Source organism: Thunnus albacares, chromosome 7 (genome assembly GCF_914725855.1).
Source record: "Thunnus albacares chromosome 7, fThuAlb1.1, whole genome shotgun sequence".
NCBI lineage: Eukaryota > Metazoa > Chordata > Actinopteri > Scombriformes > Scombridae > Thunnus > Thunnus albacares.
Window position 1 is genome coordinate 25,182,410 of NC_058112.1, and position 13,488 is coordinate 25,195,897.

Sequence of the window (13,488 nt, forward strand, 5' to 3'; positions counted from 1 at the left end):
GAGTAGCTATTAAATGGACCTTGTGGTGAGATCGTTTTCTCATCTTCTGTTTCCAAAATCAAGAATAAACTTTTAATCTTGTTTTTAAGATCTTTCTAGGTTCAGTTTATATTTTGTTGATGGTGCCTATTCCAAATTACCACAAACTAACTGACACCCATTATTCCAGCATAGTACATAGTTATTTTAAACCATAGTAATAAAGCTGCTACCTCTGTGTTCACTGTACATAATGGGAACTTGGAGGTGATATGGTACAGTATGCAATGCACAGATGGTGGTATATGGGGATTGACCCCAAAGTAAATTTTTATCCCTGGCACTAATACAAATTAAGTAACACATACACTCATAGAATGATTGATTTAAAAAATGTTGTAATAGATTTAGATTTTGTGTGCAAGAAAGCAGACTCCTAGTAGAAACAAAGCAGAGTTTAGGTCAGGATGTTCCAGAAAGGAATTGCCTGGAAGAGGTTCAAAGTGTTTGACTGTATCCCCTAATTCTGCAGGCGATACCTCATACCACCCAACCTAGCTGCTACTGGTGCTCATCATTTTTTTTGGAAAGCCTCCCGAAGCTCAGTGAGATAGCTCAGGAACACATGTTGTAAACACCATCAGTCATTTCTGCATGACACCATGTCTGCTTAGCAAGCAAAACCTTTATTCAACTCCCCCAACCTTTCACTGCATCACTGTTACTCAATTCCATCTTTATCGTTTTGCTCAGCGTACTTTCCCTAATTAGTTAATCTGTCACTAGGTTTTATCTCATCAAATGTTGTCAAAAAATCAAAACAAAGATTGCCTGCTCACATTGGTATCAGGGGTATGACCCCAATCATGTGAGATGCATGTTATATGTCTGGTGTCAACCAGAAATTAACACAGCTGTGAATATGACATTAACATAAATATCCATGGTTTAAAACTTTCTTCGTTAGCATGTTAATCATCTTTGTGTTGACTATCAAAGTTCAAATATTCATTATCAAATTAAATGTCATGGACCATGACATAGCAAAGATGCACTTCTAAACTAAATACAGAATGGTAATGGTTTGTCCCTCAGGTTAATGCCTTGCAGATGGAGCAGCATGAACTTTAATTCCTACCTTGTAACCAACAGTGAGAAAAACAGATTTGACACAAATACCTGATCTTTATATGTGAATTAAAAAACAGATAAGATTTCCTGGTGAATCATCAGACTTGTTTTTATCAGATTTATACTGGTTATTGTTGCAACAAAATTAAGCTGTTTGGGGTGTTTAAGCTTAAATTAGCTTCTACTCAGGTTTTACACCTCAAACATCACAGACCCAAGTCTAAATTCTGTTTCCTGCTATTTTTGGTTTGGAAGAAAGCTTTTCTGTTCATATACTATATATTGAATGCATTATATAAATTGACAAGAGTAACATATCCATTCCCTAATTCATTAGTAATCTCCTTAAGGTTAACCTTCACAATTATATTCCACACTTTCAGTTTGTAAGTAATATCCTGGGGAGTTCTTCTGGCCGCTTTTCACATTCATATGCAGAGTGAACTTGGGAATGAATCTGGGACTAGATTCATTCCAAATTTGCATACAGTACGTGTCACACTATTTCGTCTTTGTTACAGGAATGTTAATGCTAATAACAGTTTGCTTGTTTGCTGTGATGATTGATTTGTTCAGAAAACGAGCCATGCAATGTTGGGATTTATCTTGGGAGAGCAGTTAACCAGTTTTAATGCCGTTTGCTCCGAGTACTCAAGCAAGAGAGAAATACACCCCCGCACAAAGAGATAACTCCACTGACACCTGCTTCAGTAATCCAAGCATATTTGACAGAATATATGAAATTGAACCCAGGTTCTATTTATTATTTTAAGCCGTCTACCATAAAAGGAACACATAAGTTTCAAAAAATGCTACAAGAATTTATTAACAATTATTCACAGCAGAATGGTAAAGGAGTGTGTAAGGGCAAGAGAACAAGCATTTAGGTGTTTTTTATTATCCCATACATGTTATAAAGCAATGAAGAATTTCCCACAGCTGGTATATGCACCAATGCTTTTATGTTATACTGGGCAGTGTGAATTTTTAAGCCTGTCCTCTATTTTTTCGCAGGACAAACCTGGTGATGTTATCCAATGAAAAATGCCATTACCAAGAAATATTTATATAGATTTTGGATAATTTTCTTATTTTGGGGCCTTCTGGAAGGAAGAATTCTCATCTACATTGTTCTTTTTTTATTTTGCAATCATGCTCTGAACATTGACTTCTTCCTAATGTAACAAGAGAGATGCAACAAATGCTATTAATCTACCTGGTTAGCTTTTACTTTCTCAGTCAGCATTTCATTGGGTAAAATCATCCTATCCATCATCACACAAGGGTAGGTAAAACTTCATCTTGATGCTGCGACACAGGGAAGGTCAGGGAGTTATAGAAATAAACTTTTTTGTTTGTATTAGGTACATGAATGCACACATCAAATGTGTTTATCACTCCAGGCTCAGGAGTAACAAACATTTCATTTAAAAAAGTTGAAAGGTAGTTTGGTGATGGCATTGTAGGAAAGATTATTGGGTCTCCAATGTCTATAGTTTTCTTAAATAACATTTTGTCAGTATGAGTAACATGTCAAGTAAAGTACATTTATTTGAAGTTTGGGCTAATGTAAGTGCAAGAGAAAAGGTCATAGGGTCACCAAAATGTACTGACTTTTTCCTGTTGGGATCCCGAGCATGCCCATTAAATTTCATGCCTAATTAGACATATAGTTTCATAACCTCCAATTTTTGTGAAACTTAAAAAAATATTATGTCAAATGATGGCAGCCAACTTTAAAGGACTACATCTGTGGAAGAAAATGTATGTTTGTATAGGTGTTTCCTTCAGCTGGAAAACTGCAAATTGAATATTTTATATTGGGTGCTTTGGAACTGTATTGGACTAATAGTTCAAAATGAAGCACTTCAAGGAATAAAAGTTGTGGCTAAGGTTGAAGCACTGAAAGATGTGAAAATGTTGAGAGTGTTTCAAGGGTCAGTTGAAGTGTCAACATAAAGTTTAAGCACTGAATCCATTTGAATTGTAAAAGGAAGTGGAGGTGCTGAAATAAGTTGCAGTCAGGTGTCAAGTGTCAGTTCAAGTGAAAGCAGTAAAAGCAGCAGAGGTGTCACTTAGAGCGTAAGTGCTAAAAAGGAGGTTAAAATGTTTAAAATGTCAGACTTTCATGAAATAATCATATATTTTTCCCACAAACCTGATTTTGCCATGATGATTGGTTTGACAATCATTCAAAACAGGGTATTAACAAATTAGATGGATGTGATGACTTAAGCCATAACTTTTCTCATACGTTCAGTTATGGTATACACAGTGAGCCCACTTTTGATCTAGTAAGCCTTACACCTGTGATGGACTGTGCACGTGGGAGCCCACTGCATTCATGCAACAGATTTCCCCTTGGCCAGAGATTAAATTAGCACCATGTGCTAAAAAGAGCACTTTAGCATTTTCCTGGAAGACTATAGATTTTATATCCTGCAGCATTTCATGACCACAGTGTCTGATGTGTCCTGCAGATGAATCTTTGCCCTGAATTTCACCATATACAATATATACGTGAGTATTCATAGTATATCCTTCCATGCATTCTTGGGGTCAGGGTTGAGAGCAATAAAGAGACAATTTGTGGAAGGGGATATTTCTAGATGCACTTCCTTAAAGCTTGCCCCATCCTGGGCTAAAAATGAACTGGTCTTAACTCTAAAGCCACTTGAGTTGTTTTAATCAAAGTTACCACAAAATGCCTTTCAAACATGAATGACATCAGCTCTCAGATGAAAAACAGCAGATGGCCCAGATAAGGGACATCATTGACTTCCTGCGTAAAACCCAACTGCCTCAGACCAAAAGACAACTTCATGGGAATATTGTGCCCCTGTTCAGTGAGTGTACACACTCACACGTCATCAAGGAAATGTCAAGTTTAGTTACCAGCAGCTAAGTTGCAAGAAACATAAAGATCAAGTGACTTATGAAAACATGAGAAATAGTGAAAGAGAGAAATTCGTCTGCACATATTACAAGCAAAATGATAAAAGGTTAATGAATATTGAATATGGCTTATTACTGGTGCATACGCAAACTAAGATGTTATTTTTTAGATGCATTCGTAGATAAACTGCCACTAAGCCAGACTAAAACAACCTGCAAGCCTCCATTTCCTGTACTGCCTCACTGTTCACCATCAGTCTCCTACTGTATACTCTCCCAGGGTATGAAAGCTGTGAATCCCTGAAAAGGTTACTGATCCTGAATTCATATGTGAATGTTGTTTTTCTCTCTCCTCAAGCCTCATATCCACCATTAACACTACCACCTTTCACAGATCTTGTAGAGGGACCATTTGTTGACTGTCAGTCAATGTGATGAGGTGTTGATTAGCTCCTTGTGAGAAAAGACTGAGTCTTGTGAGGCGCTGCTCGGGTCCATTGGTGTGGTAGTGTTTTTACAGGAAAACATGTATGTGTTCCCATGACATTACCAGGATGGAACTGTAGTAACTTAATGTTCAAGCTGTTTCTGTGTAAACATTTTCAGTTAAAAGGGAATCACTCAAGTTGTCTGGGTGGTTGTTTTTATTTATTTGGCCACTTTAACAAGCATACATATGAAGGAATATAATTGAGACTAGCTTATACAACTCCTGTCCTGTTAACCTTTTTTAATGTGAAGTGAACTCTGAATAGAATTTATATAATTTGTATTAAATTTGTTGTTGAACTAAATTCTGAGGTTTAATCATACAGAATTATTAGAAAGAGGATTCATCTTTTTTTATTTACCCATGCAAGCAGCATGGCTTTATGGATTGCAGTGGTGGTCTGTGGGCCTATTGGTTCAGTCTTAGTCCAGACTGAAATATCGCAACAACTATTGGATGGATTGCCATGCAATTTTGCACAGACATTCATGGTTCCCAGAGGATGAATCCTACCAACTTCGGTGATCTCCTGACTTTCCCTTTGGCGCCACCAAAAGGCTGACATTTGTAGTTTTGCCTTGGATTTCCATGAAACTTGGTACACACATGTATGTCCCCCACAGGATAAATTGTAATAACTTTGGTGATTCTTGACTTTTTATCTGGCACCACCAGCTGGTTAAAATGAATTCATTAATTTGTCCAAAACTTTAGTTCATGACCAAATACCAGCTAAATTTCAGCCATATGTTTTATGTGTGCTAATTATCAAGTGTTAGCATGCTCACATGCCAAACTAAGGTGACTGTGGCAAACACCACCTGCTAATCATCAGTATGTTAACATCATTGTGAGCATGTTGCCATGCTGACTTATGCATTTAGTTCAAAGCACTGCTGTTTCTAACTACAGCCTCACAGCTGTAGACTCATAGTCTGCTGATTATATCACCTGAAAAGAATATAGTCAAGGATAACCATTTATCATGATGGAGGAGGGGATTAGTATGTTTACCTTTTTAAGTTTATTGCTTCAAGAACTACGTCGAGTTAAATATTTTTTGTTTTGTTGATCAGGCAACTCACCATACCTCGGTGCAGGTTTTAATGATAAGCTGACTATGAGTGATCACATACATCACATTACAGATAAGATAAAACCATGTTTATTCTGCATGATGAACCTAGTGCGATCTAATATGTTGACTGTTGAAATGATTAAGATGTTCTCTGTGTCGGTTATGTACAAGGACAGGATGGGTTTAGTTAATAAAATAGAGGGAATAGAGCTGAGAGGCAGGCAACAGACAGATAGTGGACTCAGTCCTCTATAATGGACTGTAGAAGGTATTCTTTGGGATTATAGGGGATGAGAGACATCCTCTATACAAACCTTTATTGTGGACTGACATATTGAACACAGTGGCAGGCTACTGCCAAGCTACTGGCCACTCACACTAACTGGTGTTCTCTCTCCCCTTCATCCCCCTGAGTATTTGAAAGTATTGCAAGAGGTTTGTATGGATGAGATGAATCTGAGTGTTGTGGGTGTTTTTATGTGTGATATATTCTATTTTGTCTTTATCTTAGTGTCAGATAATAATGTGATCACTGCAATCTTTGTTTTTATGGATGTAAATTAACCTTAAACCTTGAAGCACTTTTTTTAGGGATCAGACAGATTGGATTGCAGCTTTATACCTTTCAAATCACAACTAGAAACAAAGGGATATCTGAGGGGAATTCAATTTGAGAACATAGCCAGTGATTAAGGTGTGGAGCTGGAGGAGTGAAAGCCTAGTTAGTGCAACAGCAGTGGAAAAAGAAAGAAAAAGGATTCTGTTTTAGGAAGATAGACAAGAGACTCAGAAATGTGACAATGTTGTAAGAAATAGGAGAGGTTGAAAACACCTTGGTGAGTGTGTGTCCCATCAAGGATGATAACAGGGAGTGCAAGAACATAGAATAATAAGTGCACGGTCTTAATTATTACCATAGATCCACCTGCCACGCTGTGAAACATGTAATTGGTCCAAGCTGGGCAAGTCACACATCGAACAAGAGTGTGAAATTAACAAAATTACTACTCCCTAGATTCTGTCCTCTTTTTTTGTAACAAAGGCTGGCGGGCTTAGAGAGCCCAGCTCAGTACTATATTAAAACCCCTCATTTGCAGTTGTATGAAGGGGTCAAATTGAGATAATTGCTTGTCATCCACAATCCAGACGTGCAAAGACATGCAAACTTGCTGTAGTGTCAGCTCTTGTTAATCAAATAGTAAGTACATGGTGATATTTAAAATGATATAATTATCGCTAAGAAACTGACTTAAGATGCCAAACACAACAACCCTTACATGAATAGATGATTTACGAAACTAATGTGTGCAGTGTGATATACTGAAGAATGTAAGCTTTCTAGTACGTAGTTCTCGTTTGTAGTGAATGAGTCAATATTTGATGATGCTCTCTCTCCAAATCACTATGATTTACAGATGGACTTTAGGGGGATTTACTGTAGTGAGGAGCCAATGTCTACGATTTCACAAATAACTTGTCATGACAAATAATGTCAAATCTAATACCGTAAAATGTCTCAATGAATTCCATCATTTGCCTGTAGGTTGTCAATCTGGGCCAACACATCTGTTAAACAGAAGAGAGGACCAAATGATTTGCAACAAATCTATTTGGTATATTTGAGACAACTTCAACCTATAAGAATTTTTCTGTCCAAATATCAGCAAAGAAAAAGCTGCTGCAGACCCAAATTCATGCTTCTATTCTTGTCATTTGATTTGATTGTGTGCATGATATACCTGGCAGTGTGTTGTCAGAGAGATTGGTTGATGGTTCACAGATCACAGGCACGTAGCATTTGAAATGAAATATTACTCTGACTCATTGATTCCTGGCTCAAAAAATATCCCAGATTCCAGCAACTGACAACAACAGGAGCGTGGATTGTTAATGACTATTGACTCCAGGTATTGTCTCTCATGTCAGAGTGTTTGATCACAGTGGGCCAGCAGCACATCAGTCAAGCATTCCTCAACATATGGTCCTACAGTATAAAGCATGCAAGTAAAACATGTGTATTTCTATTTAATGATATTTTTATGCAGTGTTACAGGAAAATAGACTGTAATTTGATCACCTTTATTTTTATGTTTTAAATATTAACACATTTATTTCTATTAAATGAATTTATAAAATATAGTAATATCAGTGTATTTGAATGTAAATGTTTTAAAAAAAATCTTTACTCAAGGTTCACTTTTTAGCTTTTTCTGAAGGTTTCAGAATTTGTTTTGTGTCAAACCAACAGTATTTATTTAGGATTTCTTTCTGAAATTCTTTCTTTGTGTGAAAGATTTTTCCAATTTGTCTATCATCTGATGCTCGTTATATCTCTGAATCTCTTGGAAGTGTAACAAACAATATCTATTTCCTCCCTGGAGACTTTTGCTACCCAGCACAAAGGTAAAATAGCAATGATGATTTCATAATGTTGAATTATGTTGTTACATCATATTCTGCCGCAGCACAAAGCAATTTTGAGCCGATGTGCTCCAGTGAAGGTGAAAGAACTTTGTGCCAATTCAGTGATTGTATCACAGTGCTCTGCGCTGTTCTCAATTTGTGCCATTTTGTTCTATTATCATTTAAATTACGCCATAATATCATAAGACACCTGAACAAAGCCAGTCAGGGGTGGCCTCTACTTAACATGCTGTAAACTCTGCAGCTTTCCTCAACCGCTATTTAAATAACTTTTGCAGGTGGACAAGACATACAGTAGTTGCCTTGCTATCTTTTTGTGCATTCATCCAGTCAGGGCTATAATTTTGCTCATGTCGATAACTACTGAATTACTATTCCAGTTGGTGATTTGATATCCAAACTAAATGCATGCAAAGTAGAATCTAATCCCTGTGTAATGTTTCACTGTCAGATGTGGAACTAAACCTGCCATCCTGTTAGCAATATGACAACAAAATATTAGGACAGTCAGAATCCCATGTGTGATGATCCATAATGCTGGGAAACAACGAATGCTCAGATTTATGTTATGATTTATCATATTCAAGACACTTTTTGGCAAGACAGTGGCCTATTTAAACAGGTGACATTAAAATGAATGATTTGGTTTTCTGGAAAGAGTGATACCCCTGTGGCCTAATGTTTCCAGAAAACATCTCAAATCACATTTTAAAGAGTAAAACATTAACAGTCAGTACATGTGACTGCGGAGTGCTGTCCTACATCTCAAATATGGAATATCATCCAAGCATCTACTCAAGGTTTAAATGAATGGTGACTAAGTAATAATAACCACTGCTGCAAATCACTTTGAACATAAGAGAAGCTTTTATTTTTGTCAAGTAAACTAAATATGTCTCAGCAAATCTTCACCTCGAAAGAGACATTTGAAGCTTGTGTAAGCCATGTGCACTAAGTAAAAATATGGGTGTCATTGTAATTTTTCAAAAACCACTATTTTAGTTTTGGGTTTCCCCGTAGGAAGACACTGTAACTGTGACTTGGCTTCTGTAAAGGCAAAATTTAGCTATTGGTAGTAAAGCCTAAGTTTCTTGGCACTAGAAAAATATGTTAGATGTCTCAATACTGCCAAAAGTATGACTATAACTACTGTTTTCCTCATAATGGTTGAGCAGAAGTATCCATTAAACTCAAGGGAGGCTTTGTGTGGTAGACAAAGAAACACAATTTGTATAATGCAAATTCAACTAACACAGGCCTTCATGAATTTTATCAGTTGTTGTTGATACCGTAATAAAGTGGTCTAGATTCAATCCTATGGCTTTTTTTTTTTGATTTTATGGCATTGATTTCATTGTATAAAGTGTATCATATAATTTCTTCACAACAAACCAGACTTTTTTGGGTTCACAAAGAGCATAGTTCAGCTACTTGACATTATTTTCAAATAATTATTACCCCCTCATACCCCACTCGATGCCTCAATTTAGTTTATATATAATTTATATAATTTTAGTTTGGGAAACAGACTTGCTGGCTGGTTCTACAGGATAACAAACAAAAAGATTCACTTATTTTGTTACAATTTTGATTCATATTCTAATTGCGTTATTGGGTTTAAAGGGCAGGTTCACAATTTTTCAAGTCTGTCATAAAACAATAGTCACATTAACACTGAAATAGGTTTTTTTTTTTTTTTTTTTCTTGCTGTAACCATTCCTCCTGATCATACTGGCCATTAGAAGATCCCCTCATAATGCACTTACAGTGATAGGGGCTAAAATCCACCAGCCCCAGTGTGGCAGATATCCACTTGATGAAGATGACTAACTCAGACTGCTGAAGCCTCATATAAGCTTCAGGTAAACTTTTAAATGCATTTTTGCACAAAATTACTGTGTGGACACACTGTGGATTTTAGCCCCCATCACTTACATTGGAAGCATATTTGAAGGGGATCATTAAATAGCCAGCATGAACAGGAAAAATGATTACAGCGAGGAAAAACCTTTTCCAGTGTTCATATGGGCACCTGACTTTTGTTTTAAGACAGGCTGGAAAATTGCAAACCTGTAAATCTTTCGAAAATGCACTTATATGGCTGGCAACCATATGATTTCAAAACAAATGTCACCATCGTGTGGTCAACTTTTGCCATTACATTCCTGGGTTTTTGTTGCCTCCTTGGCCTGTAAACCAACCTTTTACTAAACTGAAGCCATCCATTGGTCAGTGAAAGCAGACGCATCTTCAAAATCATTTCTGATTGGTTTGTTGGAAACCCAACAGCCAGCATGCATTTCTGAGGTTTACAATCTAGCTCTAGCCTTTTGGTAGTGGTCTGACTCCGATAATCAACAGGTCAGCGGTAAGTATTTGAGTTATTATACTGTAGATAACATTTAATTACTAACATTATTGTGTGATAGAAGGGATTATACCATCATACACGTCCTTTGTCTTCGTCTTAAAGTTATCGCTCTTGGTCATACCCATCTCGGCTTTTTCAGCGTTGAGTTAGCAGGGTTAAGTTTGTTTCACTTAAGTTAGCTGTAAGCTAACTTAACGACGTTAACACTAGCTGACGACTCCTGCACACTTTTTTGGCCGAACTGCACATTTGAGCTGAACCGAGTCTTGGAAATTAGCTTTGCTGCTTTAAGGCTATAGCAAAAATTGCTGCCTTGCTCAGCTCCGCAACAAATTCATTTTAAATGTCGCGGTTTGCATCATTTGTGAAATGACGACGTGGGAGGCGCAGTACGGAGCCAACTGCTCGTGAAGCTAGGTAACGCTAACGTTGCTAGGCAACTAATGATCCCGTTCAAAAGAATATTTTTACACGGACCATAACTTTATTTTTTTCTATTCAGAAGGTAACATTAGATGTAGTTGCGTGCATCGCATAATTGCGGGAGAAAACATTGCTTATATCAAAATGTCAACGTTAGCAAATTGGATAACCCCTAACAGATGTACCGTCAGTTACCATGGTGACAAGCCACAAGATATAACACTAAGGCTAGCTCATAACGACATGATCGGTTCCGTGCATATTCCGTGTATTAATGAAACGTTGACATGCTTTGTCAATCCCATGCTATCGTTATAGAGGACGTCCTGGTGTGAGGTATGGCCATGAAAATTAGAGTACACGCAGCTTAGTGCTTAGTGAAACGCTTCCGTTAGCATGACAGCAGCTGTGTTTACGTTGAAGTAATTGGATATTAGCTTAAACGTTGTGCTTGCTTCCCAATATATGTAAATGATTAATATGCCGTGTGTGCACAAAAGCTAGCTCACTTTATATTTCGGTGTCAGTATCACCATAGAAATGCTGCAGTGCTCTCCGTGCGGTTTTATAGGCTTCTAATCCGTTTTGTGCGTCTTATTTTTAGGGATGGGAGAACCGCCTGTGGTGATCCTCCAGCACCAGATGAGTGGAAGGTAGTGACGGTGCTAAAGAAATGTTGTGCTGCTGGGTACAATGAAGAAAATTTTCAGCTTCACTAAGAAGAAGAAATACCCATCTGGTACCCCTGACAATGGGAGTGTGCTCTCTGTTGGCTATGAATTGAAAGATAAGGACCTCGGGAAGGTTCACAAGGCTGCCCTCGCCGGTGATTTGGCAAAGTTGAAACAACTTGCTAAGAAAAATGATATCAATCAGCTTGACAAGGAAAATAGGTAAGTGTGGCTGTTGCAACTCTTCTCACATCCCAGAAAGTGTTGTCTTTGTTGGATGCTGTCCATGATCCTACTTGATATTGCAGTCCATGTGAATAGTTTATCAAGATGTTATAATTTATTTATCTCCATTAACAATGTATTCATAAGCTCCTGGTTTATCCACTCTGTTATCAGTTTTTATATTATAGTTTTTCCTGATTAACAAAATATGAGTTCACCAATAGTTATAGGATATAGCCATAAGGTTCATTTGATTAATCGATTGGTAGGCTTTAAACAGTTTGTCAAATTGTTTTTTCCAGTATTATTATCCCTTCAAAGATGAATGCAGCCTTGCAGATCTCTTGAAATTCTAGCACTTCTGAAATAACAAAGCAGATTTTTTTGTATTATTGCACAGATATGATGATATTATGGCAGCCCTATATTGTTCCCTGTCTTATGCATAATTGCATTTTTTTTTGCATAGCAGTGCTGCATTATGAAAAACCAACGCCTGGTATTTTAGCTGTTAACTACCAGCTGTTTTAAGCACCAAGTAAAATGTACATGACACTCCATAGTATCTTTTCTCCTTAAGTTACAAGGTAGGATCTAGTTACCTGGCAATTTACAAAATGATATGTAATAGGGAAAAATAGCAGGCTATCAGATCTCCTCTAGCCAATATACAACAAGACTAATACAAAATCTGCAGGAGTTTGTGAGTCAGAATTTTTTAAATATTAATCAATATTCATTTTCCCTTTTGAAAAGCATAGTCCTAACATTGTAAAATGGGCATTTTGTAATTGCACATTTGTTTTGGAACAGATATTGCATACCAGCTTATATCACATGTGTCAAGGAGATCACTATTTTTTGCACAATGAATGAAATTATTTGTAATAATAATAATATTCTGTTATAATGTTTTTATTAATAAGAACAAGAATGCTTGCATATAAGAAACTCTCTCCTTCACTGTTACAGAACGGCACTTCATATTGCTTGCGCCACTGGACATGTCGAAGTGGTGCAATTCCTCGTCGAGAGCAAAGCCAAGCTTAACCTATGCGACAATCAAAATAGATCCGCCTTAATGAAGGTAATCCTGGATAGTGACACTCCAAGACAGAGTGATTCTTAATTTTAATGTAAAACATATTGTGACAGTCATAGTTGGCTACTTTCTTCATACATTGTGTCAAAGCCTTGTTTCAGGCCTTGCTCCTGCATTCATGTCAATTCTCCACTATATCAGGCGGTGCAGGGCCAGCATGAGCGCTGTGTGAGTTTACTGCTGGAGAATCATGCTGAGCCGAGCCTGGTGGACATCAACGGCAATACAGCTCTACATTTGGCAGCAAACATCCCATCTATCTCCACCGCTGTCCTGCTCCTGGAGCATGAGGCTGCCATCAATGCCCAAAATAAGGTAACTCTCTCTGGCTGTTTACCACAGCAGTATTGCTCAGCCTCAACGTCGGGACAGTCTTCAGTTAATACACACTGTGACCTCGTTACAACCTAGTATCATTTTCCAAATATATGTATTAGAATTGTGTATAGATCCAACATAACAACACAAGGGGTTGAGTAACTGACATGTATCTATTTTACATGTGCTATTTTAAAGGAAAAGTGTCATCAGAACAAATATTGTTTTGATGTATTTTTTTTTTTGTCTTTACTGCACCTTGTATGATTATGCATTATTTTTGTAAGCATCCAGACTTTAAGTGCCTAAAACCTTTGCACAGTACTGTACGTCTTTGTTGTGATAACCAACTGTGGACCATTAGGAGTCAAAAGTCAAAAT

General features: G+C 37.2%; 1 protein-coding gene across 10 annotated transcripts in view; it reads left to right on the forward strand.

Moving 5' to 3' along the window:
* Positions 1 to 9,844: 9,844 nt before the first annotated feature.
* The window catches only part of si:ch211-272n13.3 (ankyrin repeat domain-containing protein 26), a 29,357-nt gene continuing 25,713 nt past the window's right edge, over positions 9,845 to 13,488 (forward strand). For 6 of the 10 annotated variants that reach the window (XR_006404159.1, XM_044356365.1, XM_044356369.1 and 3 more), the window contains exons 1-4: positions 9,845 to 10,365; positions 11,396 to 11,684; positions 12,660 to 12,774; positions 12,931 to 13,104. Coding sequence is in view for 9 of the 10 variants with exons in the window: in XM_044356365.1 (XP_044212300.1) it covers positions 11,485 to 11,684; positions 12,660 to 12,774; positions 12,931 to 13,104 (489 nt within the window). In the remaining variant the exon portion in view is untranslated. Of the gene's footprint in view, positions 10,366 to 10,428; positions 10,786 to 10,838; positions 11,128 to 11,395; positions 11,685 to 12,659; positions 12,775 to 12,930; positions 13,105 to 13,488 lie in introns of those variants that run through there. The other 4 variants (XM_044356372.1, XM_044356373.1, XM_044356367.1 and 1 more) reach the window with 4 other exon arrangements.